The sequence below is a fragment of the Polyodon spathula genome, chromosome 3 (genome assembly GCF_017654505.1).
Source record: "Polyodon spathula isolate WHYD16114869_AA chromosome 3, ASM1765450v1, whole genome shotgun sequence".
NCBI classification, from domain to species: domain Eukaryota; kingdom Metazoa; phylum Chordata; class Actinopteri; order Acipenseriformes; family Polyodontidae; genus Polyodon; species Polyodon spathula.
The window spans coordinates 60,293,439-60,314,815 of record NC_054536.1 but is presented as its reverse complement, the minus strand read 5'-3'; the positions used below and the strand labels follow the sequence as shown (position 1 = coordinate 60,314,815).

Below are 21,377 nucleotides of genomic sequence, written 5' to 3'. Positions count from 1 at the left end.
TATATAGCGCCTTTCATAGTGGACCACCATCACAAAGCGCTTTACAAGATGCAGTAAAAACAAGAAAATCCATAATACTTTAAATACAAAGAGATGCATAATACATGATATACAGTAAAAAAAAAAAAAAAAAAAAAGCATAATACATTAAATACAGTGGAAAGTGCATAATACATGATAGTAGCAGATTATGCACCACCACTGATCACAGATTTAATACAGTACATTATGTACATTATTAAATAATAGTTGTCCGCTTCCTTTAACAAGGGGACAGCTGTAGTTTTAGTAGTTATTTACATTATGCTTAGCAGGTCACTTGTGATCTCTTTGGCTCACAGCTGCAACCAGTCTCCCCAGCAGCTTTTCAAAGCTGCGCTAAGCTGTGCAGGATCTGCACAGATTTCTGCAGATGGAGTTCAGTGACGTCACGCAGCAGCCATTGAAGAATGCGCATCTCTGCGATTCTGTCCAGAACTGTGCATATCTGTGCAGAAATGCAGAAATCTGCACTACAGTAATGCCACCACCATACTACTTCTGTACGGGAGAAGCGTGATGTATTGAGCGGATTGTGACTGATGCTGAAGCTTGTCGAATTCTTCTCTAAAAATCATTGTTTTCGACAGTGAAAGTCACTAGATTTGTCGCTAGTCGCTTTGACAATGTTTTTGCCGCTAGGAGAATCCAAAAGACGCTAGATCTAGTGACAAAATCGTTAAGTTGGCAACACTGTTTGCAGTGAGTTACTAGTTTGATTTGAAAATGGTGCGCAAGAGGAAAACACATAACAAATATTGTGCACAATACCCTGACTGACAGCTTAATTCTCCGCAGCAGGACAAAGCGGGCCCGTCTGCCTTGCCTTCCAGTGTCTTTGAGTCCAGCTGTGCTGAGCAGGACAGGGGTGGAGCTCAGACTCCAAATAATAAGTGCAAGTTAGTTCTGTTCAACTATCCAATGTTTTGTTCTATTTTTACTCTAAATTTGCTATACATGTCTGTGTATGTTTTCTATGGTTTATTTGAGAAAATTTTAAAATTGTGTGGGATCTTTATCTTTACACGGTACAGTTCCACTGTAACCAAATGTTATTTCAATTAGAATGTTGGTAACCATGGTTGCGTTGCATGTTGAATGTGATAAACGGGTTTCGCTAAATGATACATTTCTCAATGGCATAAAAAGTCTGTGGGTTTTTTTTACGCATAAAGGGCGATTTCACCCATTCTCTGCTTGAATTGAAAAATAAACATTGAAAAAAACCTGGTAAATTCTTTCTAAAATGAACGTCAATATTAATCATCGATTTAGCAAAAAGATTTAAATCGAATAGTAGCAAGCCTAGTCATGACTTAATAATAGATCCTTTCTTTGACCTGTGCCTCGTTATGCTATATAGTTTTCACAACACTTTTATCCAGCATAATCATATAAACTATCCAGTTAAAACTCACAAAACCCAATTGCTGAGTTAGTGGAAACCATCTGTTAGATCAATAGTAAAGCATATAAAAACTCTTAACTCCTACGTTCAGCTCTAGGTAGCAACAGTTGAGGATGATTATTGATTTATTACAGTCCAGTTTATGTAATGTACATTGATTTACAGTCTGTCTAATAAAACTGAACAAACTACTGAAATTGACCATTGAACTGTACCTCATCTCTGTGCTACCAGTCACCAGGACAGGCAGAGGGTGGTCCACTTGCAACACAGCCAAGCAAATTCGGAAAGTATCCAGTAACAAAAAATGTGGGATTGGAAGATACAAAGACCACCCTTTTATAATCTAAATTGTTGGAAGGTCATTTTTGTAAGCCAGGAGTTTTGATAACCAAAATAAAAAAATGATAATCAAGGTCATGGTGAATCCATTGGACTTGGTGGATGACCCACCTCATTCTAATCATCTACGGATATAGTGACCACACAGATTAGCGCTGGCAATAGATTCATCATAGATGGCAAGTGAATGTCATACATGCTTTGGGATTTCTCCAGATGACCTCACCCCAGCAAATTGAGTTTGCATAATTTCTTACACGTCTTCAGAGGCTTTAGTGAATTAAGGCCATATGCCTCTTATCAACTCAGTAAATGCACACTAAGTCCATTGTGGTTTTGCAAGCCGCTGTGGGCTTCACTGCTAAAACCTGTAACTAAAGCTAACCATATATGTTTCATTGCTTAAAGAAACTATAACTTGTTGGAACCTTGTGAGATTCCAGAGCTTACTGTAATCAATACACATTTTGTATATTATTTTATTTGTAACACAAGTCTGACATTTGCTGGTATTCTAACATAATCTTTTAACTGCAGCTAATCGACTTATGGATTTGTTAAACATAGCTGATTTAACTGGAGAAGAAAAATAAATCAAGAGTCTTAAATGTGTGACTTTTTTTTTTTCAATTTCTACTTTGTTTTTCGACGTTTTTCGACGTTAGTCTCCTTCTCCTCTAGACAAAATACAGCAGTGTTTTCTGCCATTTTGAAAATATATATTGTAAACATAGCCTACCAACTGAGGCTCACTTTTCACCTTAAAACAGAGCCAGACAAAGAATGGTATTTTATAAGCAGATTTGTGCACTTTTATTTACAAAATAAATAAAAAAAACCAAAAAAAAGCCTAACCCCTACACGGAATTAAATTTTTAAATTTTTCTTTCAGTTCTAACTATGGCTGGACGGCTACATTGTTTACAAGCCAAAACAAAAGTACTTTCACACATACAGATTTCCACAGTACCTTTCTCCTTAAATCGTACACTCAGTACTCCTTTGGGTGTACGTGGCTTTTCTTTCATCGGCTGCCCTTCAAAGCAAGGTTTCCCTGGGAAGTGTAGTCCTGCAACCCCTCCTCCCCCTACTCTGCCACAATATATATATATTGAAACTGTTTGTTGAAACTACCAATTTCATACATATTGTATCATTTGGAAAAACTAATTATATTGGTCATGGAAATGTTCCTACTCTAACTGTTTTGGGCTATGTTCAATTGAAGTCTTGCATATCTGTTGCAGCAGTCAAAAACACATGATGAGTTGCCCTCTGTTTGTAAAACAATGCAATCATTTCAATTCATCTCAATTTCTAAATGACTAATGCTTAGATTGATGGTGGAACTTGTTGACACTGTGTTAAATCAGCAGTATTAGCCAACAAGCCGAGCACCTCTGAGCTTGACATCATTTTTTGCATCTATGAAATAATTTTGTCATTTCTTTTTTCGGTTTGCCCTCCAAACCACAGTGGAGAGACGTACTTGCCACAAGTGCTTCAGGATTAGATATTGCTTGGCGGACTGTGTTAGAATGCACTTGACATATATCTGGATTGTTAAAAAAACAGCTTGCAATTCAGTGATTTTAGAGTTTCTGAGAAGTCTTTTTAGTTATATTTTTGTTACATTCTTATTTGGATCATGTATGGTCATTCAAGTTTTTGTTGTATTTTTCTGATTAGCACTAATCTTGGACTACATTTCTTACAAGGTGAACTAACTAAGGTTCGGGTAAACTAATGTTTTGACAAAGTGTCATTTTCAATGTTTTGAATAAAGACATTGTGCCAGATTCTCAACGCCATTTACTCCAGGTTGTCATTAGGAAAAAAAAAAAAAAAACACCAAATAAATCTACAAAAAAGCCAACAAAACCAAACAACTTAATAATGCTTCTAAGTCTGTAAATTAAATGTCTGAGTGGTTTATTTCTGGTTTGGTGTTTTTATTAAGTGTTTTTTGCCTTACTAAGAAAATGTGCTAATTAAAGATATGGACAAAATCTAGCCCAATGAGAGAGAAAGACACTCAGTTACATAAATACGGTGAAAATAGGTCCATAATAGAGCAGGTTTGCATGTTACTGAGTAGCGTTATATAGACCTGCAACTGTTTAGATTCATAAAGGCATTGGAAAATATACACTGTAAGCAATACTTCTGATGCTTCATAATATGATTTCCTTAGTTTTTACCTATACCAGATGCAGGGGCCTCATTAATTTGTATTAGTATCCCTAGAGACAACTAGACAGGACTTTAAAGGTGGTGAGGAGGTTAATCCTACACAGTTGCTAACCTTGTTCTCAAAGTCATCCACTTCTGTGGTCACAGAGGAGGTATAAGGAGTTGAACTATCATTTCATCAGAGATTATCTATTAGCATTTTAATGTGTTTGGAGAGAAGAGTGAAATTCATATCTAATTATAGGTTATTTGAAGTTCTACCAGTTGATTCCATCAGATTTTATTTTAATAATACTTCACCCATTTCTCATGGTTGGCAGCTGGTGAAAGACTTAAGGCTCCTTTTCAGTAAATTGCTGGTACTTTATGTAAAGCAGTGTTTTAATGAAAAAAGGGGGAACACGTGCAGCTGCTCTGCTTAGTGAGTTGCAAACCATATGTATGTTTATTATCAATGGTTTAGGAGGAATGAATTTGCTTTGAGACATTACATTGAAAACAGCACAAATTTAACATCTGTGTTTGGTTACGGTACTGAGGAATTATTACTACTGGTTTTTGCATGCATGGTTTTTATGCTATGTCACATTCAAAAGCACACATTTGTTGCACCCGAACATCCATATTGTTAGGAATAGTAACTGTACCATTTTACAAAGAGAGTTGCTGACAGTTATATACAGGTTTCTCATTAAGTACAGAGTGTGTGTACTAGTACTAACAGCACTAACAAGTTTACAGTCATAACAGGATGCGTTATAAAACAGTACACAAAATGAGACAAGATTTAAATTGTAATCAATGCATTAAAGTGTAAATAACTCCTTTGTAAAGACCTTCAGCAGTGTGAGGCTGATGGGTGTGATTAATGTGGCCATTCTGTGGTTTTTTATTATGGAATAAACATTATGATTCACAAAACTAATCTTCTCTGTTATTTTAACATTATAGTCTGTTATAGTATTTGATGGATCAGTTCTGTGGTTGATAAATAATGGTTGTGCATTCTACAGTGTTATCAGTAAATGTGATGAAATCGATATAAAGGGTGTGTATTTTGTAATGTCTTTGTAAGGAAATAACAATAACAATGTCCAAAGGCCTCATATTACCTTAAGCCCTAACTTTAAAATTGTATTAAAATGAAAAAGGATGTTATTAGATGCAGTGAGGTTGTAAATGACTGAAAGACACATAACATGTTGGTGCTTAAAATGAGTAACAGATGGTAATTGCAGTAAAGGCATGCAGGTGATGACAGGTTTGGGTTGATGGGGTAAAAAAACCTTCATGGTAACACAGCTGCTTTCAAATTATACATCTGATTTATGAGGTGCTCAAGCCTTGTATTCTGTCTGAATGTGCCTAAAATGCCTGAAATACAGAATTATGTTGCTAACCATGTGTATACTTACTTTAGTGTCCAAGTATATAAGATTGTGGTGACTTAAGCTCTCAGGGTGATGGGTTTGATGGGACTGAGAACAATTTTGAAATGCAGTTAGAGTCACAATCAAATAGATGGACAAAAATAAAACTGTATCTTCAAAGTGCACACCACAGGGAAGGTTTTTATCACTTTGGAATGTTGACTCGTAAAAACGACTGGGTGGATATTCTAATTAGTGGGCAAGATGTTTCAAATCCATTTAGAACCGGACAGATCAAAGATCAAGGAATATAGACCTTATTTTCAATTACTGTTTTCTGTCAACTGCTGACATCCTCATAATCCCTACGTATTCCTCATGTTCTGAGTGAATTAAGCACTGAGTCACTGATTAGAGTGTCTATAATATTGATAACAATTAAGCAAGAATTCAAGTTTACTACAGTATTTTTGTAAGTTCCCCATGTTTACACTATGCATTTACCATAGTTTACTATGTTTATTAATATTCTTTATCATACCTCTCTGGGCTTTAGAATGCTTTACCATACTTTCACTATGGGGAACTTTTATAAGGGGAAGTCTGATCTTTACCATGGAATAAAAGCTTCTCTATCATTATTATGACAGATTTGATTTAGCTGATTTTTGTGTTAAATGATTGCCATTGCAATGTAGTTTTATTTTCATTAACTGAGGGTATTTTTCTTTTGCATACCTTTATTAAACAATTGACTCAACCCATCACAAAACATTGGTATTCTACCTGACAGAAAAGCTAGACTAATTAGAATTTAGAAAAATAGTTTTTGGTGCTGTGCTAAATTAAAGCTGTGTTATGTTTTTGCTGGTGAAAGTAAGCCGGTATGTCCCAGTACTGCGTACTGGTAAAACATTTGTTGCTGGTTCATCTTACCGGCAAAAGATTTTGTCAAGGTCATTTTATATTTAGACTTATCACCATTTTTTCATTGTATTTTAAGTCCTTTCCAGCCTCCGAGCTTCTTGGTTGTCCGGTTACTAATTGTTATTAATGTTTAAACAAAAGAATGCAGTCACTCAGGTCCTGTTCATGTGACTTATGATGTCAAAATGGGTGTTCACCATTCGCATGGTCGGACACCCAGGAATTCCAAACTGAGGCTGGGGGGAAAACACGCCATATTATTGCTATGTTTATAATTGGAAACTGTGCTGTGTTCAGCGTATTTGTTCAATAAAATGCCAAAACAATGTGAAGTAGTTGGTTTTACTAACCACAATTTGATGAAGGGAAACAAGCTTTGAAAGAAAACGTGGATAAATGCCTTAAAGAAGGTCAGGAGAGACTGGTCCAAATGGCAATCATTTGCAAAATCCCAGATTTTTATTATAAAAAGAATAATTTATATAGACCTAGGATACATACCTATTGGCACTATCGCTATAATTTATTACCTTGGAAACATAGGATGACTCATTCTTTTGCTAGTATGAACTAGACTAGGGCTCGGACCAAATCAAAACTTTGACAACCCGCTAATCGCACTTCACAAAACTGTATTTAATAGCGTTTTTTTTTTGTTACATAAATTTTCCATTCAGATAAATATGCATCTGATGCACATTTAAACAAAAACAAGCAGTAATTGAACTTATTATTATTATTATTATTATTATTATTATTATTATTATTATTATTATTATTATTATTATTATTATTATTAATTATTATTATTGCAGCCATTTCTCAGTAATACAGTCAGTCCATCAGTGTATCTCTGCACATGTAAATTATGATGATGATTATAAGAAATGTGATCTCAGCAACATTACATAATAATAATAATAATAATAATAATAATAATAATAATAATAATAATAATAATAATAATACATCCCATACGTCTTTACAGGATGAATATTTATGGGGTGTACTCTTTAGAAGACACCTTCATCCAAGGCTACTTACTGGGTTTATATATTATTATATTTATATACAATATAATACAATGTACTATAAAAACTGTTAACACACCTGGTGTCTCGATGAGGTAGATGAAGATATCAGGAAACTGCATCTCGGGCCATAGAGTAGGATTGCTGATCCACACATCGGCTGGGAGCTTCTTTGCAGAAGATAATTTGGCTGCATGACACACTTATTTTATTTATTTATTTATTTATTTATTTATTTTAAGTACAAAACTGTATCTCTGTGCTCAGCAATATAGCAGAGTAGGCCTAATTTCTTAGGTTGTGATAGCACTGTTCAAAAATAAAATAAACAATATTATAGGTTATTTGTTTAATCATTCTAATTATGTGTTTATCATGTTTAAATGCTAATACTAATAGCTGATCTCTTATTTAGATCTGGCTTTTTGTACATTTAACATGTTTTGAGATGACAACATAAAGAAAATATCACTGCAATAAATACACCCGATGTTTAATTTGAAAACTATTATTGTATTTTTATATACTGTTATTTTAATGGCTTCAGAGTATGGCGTTAGTGCATTGAAGAAAAAAAAAACATACCAGTTTTTCACTCTGCAAATCTGGTAACCCTAATTACATGGACAATGCGAGAAAATAAAGCTCTTATATAAATTTGGTCAGACACCAAAATTAGGTCAGCCGAACTATTGGACAAAACTCACAAAAATAGTAAAATATATGCAGTCTTTTCTCAAATTAATGCCCACAGTACGATAACGGTGCAGTGTTGTGTAAGTGAATACCGCACTATTCTACTAGTGCACGTCATTCAACACGTGCATTAATTAAATTAGCAAAGTGCTCCCCCAGTTCCCCTGCTTTCTTCCAGAGCAATATGAAAAGAATCTAAAACATGCCATTAAAAACTGGAGCAATACTTCGATAGGTGCCGTCTTTCAAGAGACCTTGCAGGGTATTGTAAACATCCAGTTCACAGACCATATAAACAAACCAAGTGCACTTGCAAACTGCATTGTGAACAGAAATGAACTCGGTCCTTGAAACGGACCCAGTGTGAATGCAGCCAATTCAATATCAGAATGGAATAAAACTTTAAATAGTTTTTCAAATCAACCTTAACTTAAATTGTTTTTTTTTTTCTATTAAGTGTTGTGTAACTGTTAGTTTTATTCTGTATATTAATCTGTATTTAACTGTGACAGGATAGCATCACGGCCCAAGATGTTACCAGCAACAAACAAACACAGGAACAAATAAACACAGCACAAGGGCCAAAACAAAAGTTCAAACAAAGAAAACAAAACAATACAGGCTGGGCATTCACCTTCACTATAAAATGTTCAGAACAATACAGACATCAGAGCACAATCACCTTCCAACAAACAAAACATTTCTGGATATTTTTATACATGTGGCCACTCCCCAGTTAGCATAAATTACCTAATTGGGGAATGGCCACATCTGTGATTGCTGGTAGGGACAGATTTAACACCAGTCTCTGCCAATTTTACATTTACACACACCCACACAATTTACAGCAGCAGTGTTTCTGCCCTGCCACATACCTCCGCCCTTGTGCAACGCAGACATGGCTGCAATCGACCACCTCCCCCTGTGTTTCTACTCCGGCAGGGGTGGCGATACTGGCGCTCCGGCAGGGGCAGCAGTGCTGGGCACTCCAGCAGGGGGAGGCGCCGCGGGACACTCCATATGCATGAGGCACTCCGGCAGTGGCGACTCTAGCAGTGGTAACACTGCCAGCAGCGCAGGGTACCTCGGCAGTGAAAACGCTGGGCACTCCGGCAGTGGCGCATTGCCAGTGGCGCAGGGCACTCCAGCAGTGCCGACGCTGGCAGCTACGATGCTGGGCACTCTGGTATTGGGACTGGTAGCAGCACGGAAGCTGAGCCGTCTGGACATGGACGTGCGTCTGGCTTTCGCTGTGCTCCCCTCAGCAGTAACATCAAGCCATAAGAACTGTGTATAAATCAGTGAAATCCTGGAAACTTTTTTAATGTAATCATGCTAAACAGTAACACAGAAAAAGATTGGATGTATGTAATTAGCAGTGTCTGACGTGCTACTTACTATTTAAGTGTTCAAGCTCTGTATGATATGTAGTGTTTAGGTGGTAACTGAGATTAATGGACACCTCAGTCAAATGTCAAAATTGTCATTATTTTAAAAAAGGCATATTCAGTGAGAGTTTGTTAGACCAAATTTAAAATTAGACAACTTCAAATCAACTGAAATAAGGCACACTGAAGTAGTAGCTGAAGCATAACTAGTCTCTTATTGTAACATTAAACATGCTGAATTGTAAACAACATTTTTAGGTTTCAATGCAGTTGATTGTTTATATCGTTAAAATCACAGTTTGAGACAGGATGACTCATTGCTTCAAAATTTGTTTTGGCATGTTTTTTTTTTTTTTGGTAGGAGGAAGTTGTTTGTAAATATACAGTGCACTCTGTTTATAAGAATCACTGATATAAGAATTAACCTCATGTAGTGATCAAAACCACCGAGACAAAATCATTCCTGTACTAACCATGCTAAAAGAATCCGCTTGTAAGAATCAAGTAATATGGTACTGTATCAAGTGCAATGACGTGTACAGCCAATAAGGCTGTTTTTGAATTTGAATTTGATCACATCTCACGTGATTAGGCACGTACACAGCATGGATCGTGCAGTGAAGCAGGAAACACTGCATTGTTTGTAATCCAGGATGACAGGATGTAAGGTTGGTCTTAGCCAAGGACGGTTTACTTGGCGTCATGACCAGGTGCTGCGATGTTTGGCCTTAGCATTGGAAGACAAGCGTAACCTGACCAATAAGTTGCCATCAGTTCCATCAAAGCATTACTCACAAAAGAAAATATTCCTCCGTCCAGGAGAGCAACCACCAAGAAAAGGTGTTAAAACCAAGCCTCACCCAGGACAACTGGAAGCTGCTAGAGAGTGGAAGATGCTGGCAGATGTTAGTCAATGGCTTATTTTTCCACCTGAAATTGCATCCACTAACCTTCGACCAGACATTGTCTTGTGGTCTGGATCAGCATGCCTTGTTCATCTGGTAGAGTTGACAGTGCCATCGGAGGATGCTGTGGATGAGGCATATGAGAGGATGAAACTTCGGTACGCTCAACTAGCTGCTGAAGCGGAACAGCGAGGATGGAGAATCCGAGTTTTCCCAGTGGAGGTGGGTTGTCGAGGATTTGTGGCACACTCTACCAGCCGGTTTCTCAGAGTTGTCTGGTTCAATAGCCAAGAGTTGTGTCGCACAGTGAAGAACTTATCTGAAGCAGCAGAAAGGAGCAGCAACTGGCTGTGGTTGAGACGGAAAGATTCTGGATGGGGATCTCAAGCACAATAGAAAGAAAGCAACGCTGATGTACGGGTAAGTAAGCTGGGCTGAGCTGAGTGGGGGATGGAGGGGGGACGCCAGAATCACTGTTGAGCCCTCTTGAGGTGTCGTGGGCTAATCGACGAAACACCGAGGACGGAAGATGCCCGCTTGAAGACCCCAGAGATGTACCCTATTTAGCTCAATCCAGACGGACCATTCTGGGTTGACCCCCGGAGCCAGCATCGGAGCTGTTGTGTGTGTTGATGCACTGGGGAAACAAAATAAGCTGATCCCTGGAGCCAGCATTACACTTCAGCAATCAACACCAGACAGAAGGAATCTACATCATCAGATGGAAAGCAACACAAATGGATGGAAATGCAGGCGGATCATATTAGTTTACTGTAAAGCTACGTCTTAGTTGGTGCTTAGTCTTGGCGAGAGCCGAGTTCAAATCAGCATGAAGTTTAACATCTACTCCCATGTAATGGAAATCTTCAGTGAGTGCATGTTTTTTTGTGTTCTCTGTAAGCATTTTTTTTTTTCAATAAAGCGAATACACATTCATTGAATACATACTGAGTACAGCAGTGTTATTGTGTGATATACATGTAGAGGGAGGAGGATTGTAGTGCAGCACTGTGAGGAGGAAGCTTTGCATCTCTGCTTGGTGAAAAACTGCGATTTGCATCATGATTGAAAATAAGTAAGCCACAGATGCTTAAATACAGTGGTAGTCCTGACAGTAAAATACTGTATTGTAATGTCATTTTAATTCAAAGGTCATTACATGTAACAGCACACAACAGTTAAACTAGGCTCCCACACAAAACAGTTTTTTAAGTATACTGAAGTAAAGTAGGATTCTGCAGCCTTGAATTACCATAATCATGATCAAAGGTCTCCTTCATTTGCAGTACACTACAAAAGAAATGTGGAGTGCATCTCCTGGTGTTCATATAACAAAACACTTAATCAAACGGATAAGAATCTAACTGAAGTGATGTACTAATAGGAAGGGGTAGCCTCTCCCTGTAAGGCCTATGTGTAAAGCATACCGACATTATGATTAGTCTATTCCTGGTTGGTGGTCAGTAGTGGGGTGGAGTTAGGAAAGGTGGAAAGGGTGGGAGGTGGGGGTTCCATTAACTAAGAACAGAAAATAAAATAAAGAAATGGAAATAGAAATGAGAGTAAAAGAAAAATCAGACGAGGTAGGGATTCACTTTATTGGGAAGTCAAAAATTATTCTTTTCATTTGCAAATTGTCCTACTAGGGCAAAGGGTAGAAATAGATGGATGATATCCAAATGAGTGATCATGTTTTGAGAAAAGTAGTGTGACAGCTGTAGGTCTGGAGGTGAAGTTATCTGTATTGCATCAATGCTGAGAAAATTTGGCAGAAATTGATTTTCCTATTTCTCCCAAATTCTGAATCTGAACAGGAATCTTGCAGTTTGAAACACAACCGAATCATGTTTTACAGTCTAGTACAATGCAAACACTATACCCGTTGTCTAAATGGGATAACGACAAACCAGTTTGTAACCCTTGCGGTATACTAGCACAGCTTGACAACATAATTTTGTGGTATTTTTTTACAGGCACAAACACAGAAAAATAACTAATTTCAGTCAAAACATTATGACTAGGAGAAAGAACTGAGTTAAATATCAAATAAGCTATTTACCACTTTTACCATCTAGCATGATTGATACAGGGGTACATTGTTATCTCGCTGATGTGTCCCTCTTTTTTGTTTACAGGATGCAGAATAGACAACTGTGACTCTTGTTTTAGCAAAGACTTTTGTACAAAGTGCAAATCTGGCTTTTACTTACACAAAGGTCACTGCTTTGATGAATGTCCAGAGGGATTTTCACCTTCGGAAAGCATGGAATGTATGGGTAAGGCATTTAACCAAGTCTGTTTTTTATCACAATTGTAAGTTTTTGAATGGGAGAAGCAGAAACCAAATTATTATGTGAATTCAGATCATCAGCTCACTGTAAATAAAGACATATCCTTTGTGGAGATGTACAATTAAAAACTTTGGTATTGATAGTCCATTAGAAAGTGCTATTCATTTGCCTTAGGCTATTTGCATCTTAAAGAATAACAGGCATGGGTAGGAAAAGTCAAGTCACTCTCCTTGCCGTTTAGATCCACTTTGTATCAGAGGTTTAAAGAATCCCTTTGGCTTCAATAGTACATTACATACGACAACATGTAACCAATAATACAATAATGGCTCTTTAAGTGCTGGTTCACTATACTATTATTTATTCTAAAAATGTTAACACAAGTAATATCAGTATGCTCTTGAAATATACCTGACATTTGCTTCTTACACTGTCATAATACTCTTTCAGAAGTTTTTCTGTATTTCATTTGCTCATAACCACTATAAAAAGACACTTGGTGGTTCTAAAATAATTTCTGCCTTAACGTACAGTATATCCATGCATATCACTATTCTAAATAAGTCTGTGACTTTTATACTGTATCTGTTAACCCTTATATCAAAATGTGAATTTGAATTTCTAAATCCGCTTATATAGTGAAAAAACAATGCCGTAGTTTACCATGCTTTTCATCTACTGTTATTTGACTGGGTGTACCACGTATATTTCTACCCATGTATCAATTATTAACTTTAATGAATTTAAAGAAAATGTAGTACAAGTACACCTAAATAATAATAACTGCTGCAACTATTCTTCTCAGGAAAGAGAAACTGGAAAGAAAACAGCACGACAACATCTTGTTGGGCTAATGTCAGTGATAAATCTGTGATCCATTAATAATAACCATGTGGCTTCCAATACGGAATGCTTTATCTACAGCTATTGCGCAGATATAGCCACTTACCAAAGAGATCAAATAAGTAGCCTTTATTTAAAAATAAGTAAACAAATAAATACAGTATTGTGAGCGGTATTCCCCAGAAAACAGACTGAAAACCTTAAACATTTTATTTTTATTTTAATGAGGTAGATAAAAAAGCATGCAGTCCAAAATGCATAAGGTGAAAAGTACAAAATTAAATCAATATGAGAAAAACATTACTCACACACTTACAAGATTATTATTATTATTATTATTATTATTATTATTATTATTGTTTCCAGTACTTAAAAAGTCAACAGAATATGATATGTAGTATCTAAATATGTACATGCACTTAAAACATTAATATATTAGATTTTTTTTTTTAAACTACTAGCAGAAGAGTTAATCTTTTTCCTCAGCATTATGCCAAGATAGTTTACATACTATGTTGTTTTTCAACAGAGGGTTGTGAGGTTGGTCCATGGAGTGAATGGGGAACCTGTAGCAGGAGAAACAAAACATGTGGCTATAAATGGGGTCTGGAGACCAGAACTCGCCACATTGTAAAAAAGCCACCCAAGGACACAATGCCTTGCCCCACTATTGCAGAGTCCAGAAGATGCAGAATGGCCATGAGGCACTGTACAAAGGGTAAGATGATTTTTCTTCTTCTTCTTCTTCTTCTTCTTCTTCTTCTTCTTCTTCTTCTTCTTCTTCTTCTGCGTCCTCTTCTAGGTGTCAGTTTTTCAGACTTAAACTAGGCATTATGTGGACAGTCTTCTGTTTTCATTATATTCTGACCTAACTATTTTGGACGCTGCTTCGGGCGCTATCCCTAATATTTTGGTCTTCTTAACTTTTATATTGTAGTTTTACCTCAGCATCAGAGTCATATTTTTGTCAAATGCACACAATTTAAACTGATGCTGACCCTTATGTTTACAGTTAAGGCAGTTACAGATGTTTTAAAACCAGAGCTTGGCAAAGTTGGGCACTGTAACTAAGTACATTTCCAGACAGTATTTAATGGCAGCTTGACTGTTGAATGCAAAACTGCTGTTGCTATGATTCTAAATGGAGAACACATTATTGAACAAGTCTGCTGTCTTTAAATAGTGTTCACTTGTAGAGCAATTTGTCTTTGGTCCCACTATTAACTATCCATATGTTTTTATAAAGCTGATTTCTACAATACTTTGCAAGATATGTGTAGTTGTAAAACAAATGGAGCACATTGAGAGTGATGATCTTTGAAGTGGCTCAGGTTTTTAGCTTTTTTTAATCTAAAAAGCCTTGCGCTTGGGGGAACACTGTTTATATTGTTCATGGTGTTGGAGTCTCTAAGCTGATTATTCTCTAGGCCATACTGTGACAGTTGTAAATCTTGGGTAGTGGTGCAATCTATCTATTGGAGTGTCTGGTATGTAATACAATTGACTATAAAGAAGGTGTCCACTGTGTATTGATGGAAAAGGCAGTTAGAATAACCTACACTGAATCAAGACTTATTTTGCTAAACAAATAAATACAGGAAATGACAAAGACATAATGAAGAATGCATTAGGAATACAAAAACTTGATTCAAATTTGGTCCAGAAGCTTACTCTGGAATGTTTTATAGTATGCAATACATTATACTTTTTAAAATTGCGATTTTTAAAGCACTGCCGAGGCTTCTGTAGAGCTCTCAAAATGATGTTTAAACACTGTGCACATCAAGTATACCAGAATGTAACCATCACCCTTCCTGGTGGACTTAGTATAGAAATACCACACATGCTGTATGTGGTATTACTTGCTCTAGACGCAACATTACGATAATTAGGTGTTCATGCAGCTACACTTATATAACCATTCACAACATTTTTATTGCTAATTATGATTGAACTGGTACAAAAATACAAAGATACATAGTATGTAGATAAAGTCTGTGAGATTCTGATTTGTGTATGATATCATAAACTAGGAACTGTAATTGAACAGTATTGAACTTCTCAGTTGTTTATTAAGACATCTTAGCTAGAAAGAAAGGAAACAACTCAACTACTTTGTCTGTAGAACTCATTAAGAATCACTGGAAGCAATAATCACAACTCTGTCTATTAAGAATGTCTTTAACTCAGACTCTATATTAGGGACATTTGCATTTAACACATTATATGATAGAAGCTTTAACTATCTTTGTAGATATTAAGGACAGAAGCAGCTGCACACACTACAGATAAAATATTTTAATAATATATTTTACCCATATGTAACACAAATGCCCTCCCACAAATTCCACTACTGTTATCTTCCCCAGGCACATCAAATCCTCGATAGAGATTCAGAATCTGATGCCAACACAAGAGTCAACCATGTTTACTATGTACAGCGCACGTTCATGCAACACAGCAAACACAGGGATGCATTTTCATAACCATCTATACAGAGCTGATGTGAGATACTCACCAATGACATTTTACAGGAAAGAAACAGAGTTGGAAAGAGGGGTTTGTCAGACCCTCTTGAATCCCCTATAGTTACGCCCCTGCATGTTTTGTGGGATGTATTTTTAGCGGGAATTGACGACATCTGACTAATTTTGTAATGATGGGCCACGTACTATATATCTGGTGTCACTACAATCACTGAAGTATAACCACTGTTTGTCTGTAAGAATTCAAGTGGTTGTTTTAACATTAGAACTTGTGAGCCACAACAAAAGCTGTATTTCACAGCTAATCTGAATTGTCATAAAGAGCATAGCTGTGGTGAAACCTTTGTTGCTGGAGTTTACCTAACATTAGCAAGTAAGGAACCAGATGGTGAAGCACTGTTCCACTTTCATGGGCTTGGCTACACTTATAGAGGTCCAGGTGTCACTGAGAGTATAATCATCAGATACTTTAACACGTTGAGCTTCCTTTTTTAATTTCCACGATGTCCTATTTATGCTTTCTCTGTAACTGGTTAATCTGCCATGCAACAGAGAAACAGAGGTTCATTGAACTGTTTCTTAGGTTCTCAGGGACACCTGTGGTGCATTGCAAATCCTGAAGTGGCTATAACAGCTGCTAGGTTCATAGATACAGATGACTTTTCTGGATACTTGTTCAAAAGTAGTTGATGTTTCTGTGTATGGCAGTTATCAGTATATGGTTTATTTTTTTGTTTTTTTTGGTTGTTCTTTATAATGTTTTATGGCTGACAATTAATGTGAATTTATTTGAATAGCTATTTATCCTTTATGGTAATGACATTGCAATATCAACAGAAAGTATGACCCTGAGGCGACTATTGAATCTTGCAACAATAACAAGCTTAATATAAAGCATAGCAATTTTTTTTGTCTGGAATAAATCTGGAACAAGGTATTAAAAGTGTAGCCAGCAACTTATAACTGCCAATAGACAGGTGGCTATCAGCTTTTAAGGCCAGAATAGATAGATAAAGGGTCGTAGGTCACAACCATGTAATCACTAACAACTTGGCTATACTATGCTTTATATAATACACTATAGCTTTTAATGCCCAATCTGCTTAAGTCAGATTACCCCCCAGTGTTAAAATTGCAATCTTTAAATCAGTTTTAAATATAAGTATAAATAAATGTGTTTGTCTATTTTCTGGAAAACACAAATTCGGTTTAATGTCATTTGTTAAATGTAAATCAAAATCAATGCCACATTATTGCTTGGTACAAGAGCTATATATTACCAAAAAGGGTTGAAAGCCAAAATCGATGACCTCTTCATGTGTTTAAAACACTGTTGATAATTGTAAAAGCTGTTAGCTTACACAAAAAAAAGTACCTTGTGCAATAAAACCCTCCAGCATGGATGGTCTTGGATGTCATAAAATGAGATTCACCTGAAGAAAAAAAAAACACAGTTCAGCACATCGTTTAAGTAGTCGTGCCCGTCGATGATGGCTCTACATGGTGTTAGTTGACCGCGACGTGAGTTATGCGTCCCGAGGCAATGGTGCTAATGAAAGTCAAGGTCAACTATCACATGGTACAGCCATCATTGAGAGAGCACTATCTCTCTTAGAAAATAATTTTTAGCACTGCTTAAACCCTAGATATTGATTTGTTGGGTACCTTTCCGTTGAATAAAGACATTCTAAGAAAATAGTCCGGAACATTTTTAAATAAAAAGGATGATATATATATATATAAAGTGAAAAACAATGAGCTTTTATTTAGTAAATAAATTTTTATTTTATTTGTATAAACTTGTTAGGGTTTATAATTTGGACATTATCTGTGAAATGAATGGAGCAATTACTGAACAGCCTGTGTACAATGGAGTCTGAACTGCTGTTATTGGAGTGTCATGACAGAGTGATTGGCTGGCGCTGTAGTGACAGGAACAGGATTCACTGCTTGATTGGTTGATTTTGAGTCTTGTTTGGAGGATCCAGCCGAGGATAATATTGTAGGCTAATTGTGTTTTTGTGTCTGAACATTTGCTGACCAATAGCTGTGAATTGAGCTTCTATTACAGTTTCCTGTTACAGACATGATTTCTCTTGTCACCAGATCAACGTCAGGTAGAAGCTGAACAGCTGTTGCTCTCACACAGTAATTTGTGTACTTTTTGGTGAGGCTGGCTTTTTCACTGATGGTATCCATTAAATTGCCTAGTGTTTTTTTTTTTTTTTTTCCCAGTGGTTTGTAGATATACCAAGTAAGTTGTGTGGCAGCATTTTAAGGAGAGAAAGGCTAGGAGGCATTTTAGGGTGGTATTTAATGTAATTTAAAAAAAAGCCGATATACACGCGGATTGATTTAAAATTTGACTCACAGTTAATGCTAAGACATTCCAGCAGGCATCTACCATCTAGTAGAGCCTTCTAGAGCTGGAAGCTGATTGGCTAACAGTACTGAATCATTTTCTAATCCCTGTTATTAACTACCCAGGAGACTGTACTACATCTCTGTCACCAGTGTGACTGTATTTCAGACGGAAACTGCAAACAATGCATTAATCATTTTTTTATTTAGTAGTCGGCAATTGATTTTACCCCTTTTTTCTCCTAGTTTGAAATAGCCAATTGTATTTTAGGCTCAGCTTACCACTACCACCCCTGTGCTGACTCAGGTGCGTCGAAGACGAACACATGAAATGTGTGCTGTCAGCCGACCGCTTCTTTTCACTCTGTAGACCCATCATGCAGCCAACCCAGAGCTACAGCTTCGGAGGACAATGCAGCTCTGGGCCGCAGGTGCCCAGCCACTCTACAGTTGCTTGTGCGCAGTGAACCGAGGACACCCTGGCCGACCTAAGCCCTCCCCTCCCGGGCAGAGCTCGGCCACTTGTGCACAGCCCCCTGGGAACTCCCGTTCACGTTCAGCAGTGGAATAGCCTGGACTCGAACCGGCGACCTATTGGCTCTTGAACGCATCCTGCACTGCACACGGATCCATTATTAATTTTGAGGTATAACTAGAAGTTAAAGTTGAAAGACTACTGAAGCATGTCGTTGTTTTTTTTTTGTCTTGTATAAGAGGTTATTGTATGCAAGTTGATCTTTTTACTATGTCCTACAGTAAGGAAAATCACACACATTATTAATCCATAATAGGAAATAAAGGTACTTGGTTTGACAAAACTGGAGAAAGAAAAACACTAATTTAAAAACAGTAGCTGTTTCTGGCCCTCGAGCCTAAATACTGGAGCTAAAAAGTAATGAAAAGCCCCCTAGAGGGCCTATCAACATATTTTACACCAAGCATTGGGTTAGTATTGTGGTCAGTTTGTATTATATAAGATTTCAAGATAGGTATTTTCGTGTTGGGTTTAGACAAAATGCACACAGACACACCTGGATTTCCATTTGTACACTGTGAAACGTTTCCATACTTGATATTCAAATATGATACCATGAATATCAAAGATGTTTGCCAGGCTTGGACTCCAAAAACACCTGAGCTTAGTATGGAATGTAATGCTGCACACCTGAATGACTCCTGCTTGCGAAGGTTCAGACTCAAGACCATAGGAAACCAAAATCAGCATCAAACCTGACCCAGTGTGACTTTCATTTAAATGAGAAGCAGTGATGCCCAACAGGCTTTTTTAAAAAAAAATTTTAAGGAGAGCCAACCTGCCCTCTCCTGATAAATATGCCTCAGCGGTTCTGTCTGGAAACTATTAGAAACTGATCCAGTTTGAACAGCTTTCATAAACACAAGATGCAGCTCCATTTTGAAAAAGTGAAAATATGTCTAATAACTACCTCCTATGGAAATAATAAATACTGTTGATTGATTAGCAACATCCAGAAAATTGTTTATTTAAAAAAGAAAAAATTCAGTTTCTGGTTTTCTTCATCAACTTCTTTTTCGTTATCATTGTTTTACATTTAGATGTTGGCAGCTTACAGTCTATTATGAAAATGTAACTTATTGCTTCCGTCTGATAATATCTAACAAGCTTGGCTCATATTTGGACTGAAGAAAGAAATATTTATTTATTTAGAATTTGCATAGAAGAGCCAATACTAAAACACAGCTACATATTTTAGTAACAAATCTATCTGTTATAATGTTCTCATTGACTGATAGTACAGCTGATCTGTAATCCAAAACACCAGACATGCAGTTCTGTGAAGAAAGCCCAATGTTTCACTGCATTGCTTTTCTTCTCACACTACTGGGCAAGTTGAATGACACTAGTAATCCATATGGAAAGTGAGTGTGATTAATTACAGATCATCTAGGCAATAATATTAAAGCCTGGGTAGAATGTTCAGCCAGAAACTTAAAGAACATGATGAACCAAACTGACCGTCTAATTCTTCGTCAGAATGATTATCCATGACCTGGATTCCGACTGTTGTGACTGAGTTGCCAATCTATTATTCTTCACTTAATAAGCTAAATGTATGTGGGCTGAAATGTCTTAATGTCCTCTTAAAAAAACAAGCTGGCTTGTGACGAGTGGTGGTTCAAATAGAACACACTGTGCACGCTCCCACCAGTCTTTGAGTTATTCCTTAAATATACAGACGTTTATGTAAGTGAAACAATCAGTTGCATTGCACTCCACAGTTTTAGTGTGTGTGTTTCCAGACATATAATGTAAGACGACACCTACAGTGATACTGTCTAATGATCTTAACATCCAAAATCTATGCACAGACAGGAGTCTCGAGAGCTCTGTAAAGTGCCAGGACAGTTAACAGACTAGATGAACTCCCTTGCTGTTTAAAGTTAATTTCCTTCCAATAGCAGTCTTTGTTTATCTAATCACTAACTTGTAAATTTAAACAGTTTTATTTCTCTCCAAATGCACGTTATGTATGGGTTTAATAAGCTGTAGAATTCTAGCAGGCTGCTCCAACAGTTCAGTACTAATTTCTGAAACCTAAAACTGGTCATTTTTGAGAAATGAATGGACGGTCACATGTTATGGTCTAACAGCTGGACATAGCAATATCTAATTGCAAAGCAGTAGCAGCAGGGAACTCATCTTGGCGGATGATAAGCTTTAATTGTTGAAAGTGTCAAAAACAAATAACTTAAAACCCTTAATTGCAAGGCCTGCACATGTGAAGTGTGCTGTAGGTGACAGTGCATGTGGCACGCCAGCCTTGTCCTCCATTTGACAGAAATACCCTGCCTTGCAATGCAGCAATGGTACTCTGTATTGAGCAGCCACGTTAAAAAACAAAAGAGAATAGTGCATTTTATGTTGAATAAATAATTGCTGTTGTAAAACCACAGCTTAACAAAAACTACTTTGAATCCACAATTTAGTCCTATTTCTAATCTCCTATTTTTTATCAAAAGTATTAGAGAGAGTGATGGCAACTTAATTCCTTGCAGCGCATAATATATATATGAGAAATTTCAGTCAGACTTCCATCCTGGTGACAGTACTGAAACA

General features: G+C 36.8%; 1 protein-coding gene across 1 annotated transcript in view; it reads left to right on the top strand.

Annotated features, from left to right (window-relative positions):
* The window catches only part of LOC121313268 (R-spondin-2-like), a 68,667-nt gene that overhangs the window by 33,436 nt on the left and 13,854 nt on the right, over window positions 1–21,377 (top strand). The window contains exons 4-5 of the mRNA XM_041245630.1: window positions 12,435–12,575; window positions 13,963–14,151. Coding sequence (XP_041101564.1) covers window positions 12,435–12,575; window positions 13,963–14,151 — 330 coding nt within the window. The remainder of the gene's footprint in view (window positions 1–12,434; window positions 12,576–13,962; window positions 14,152–21,377) is intronic.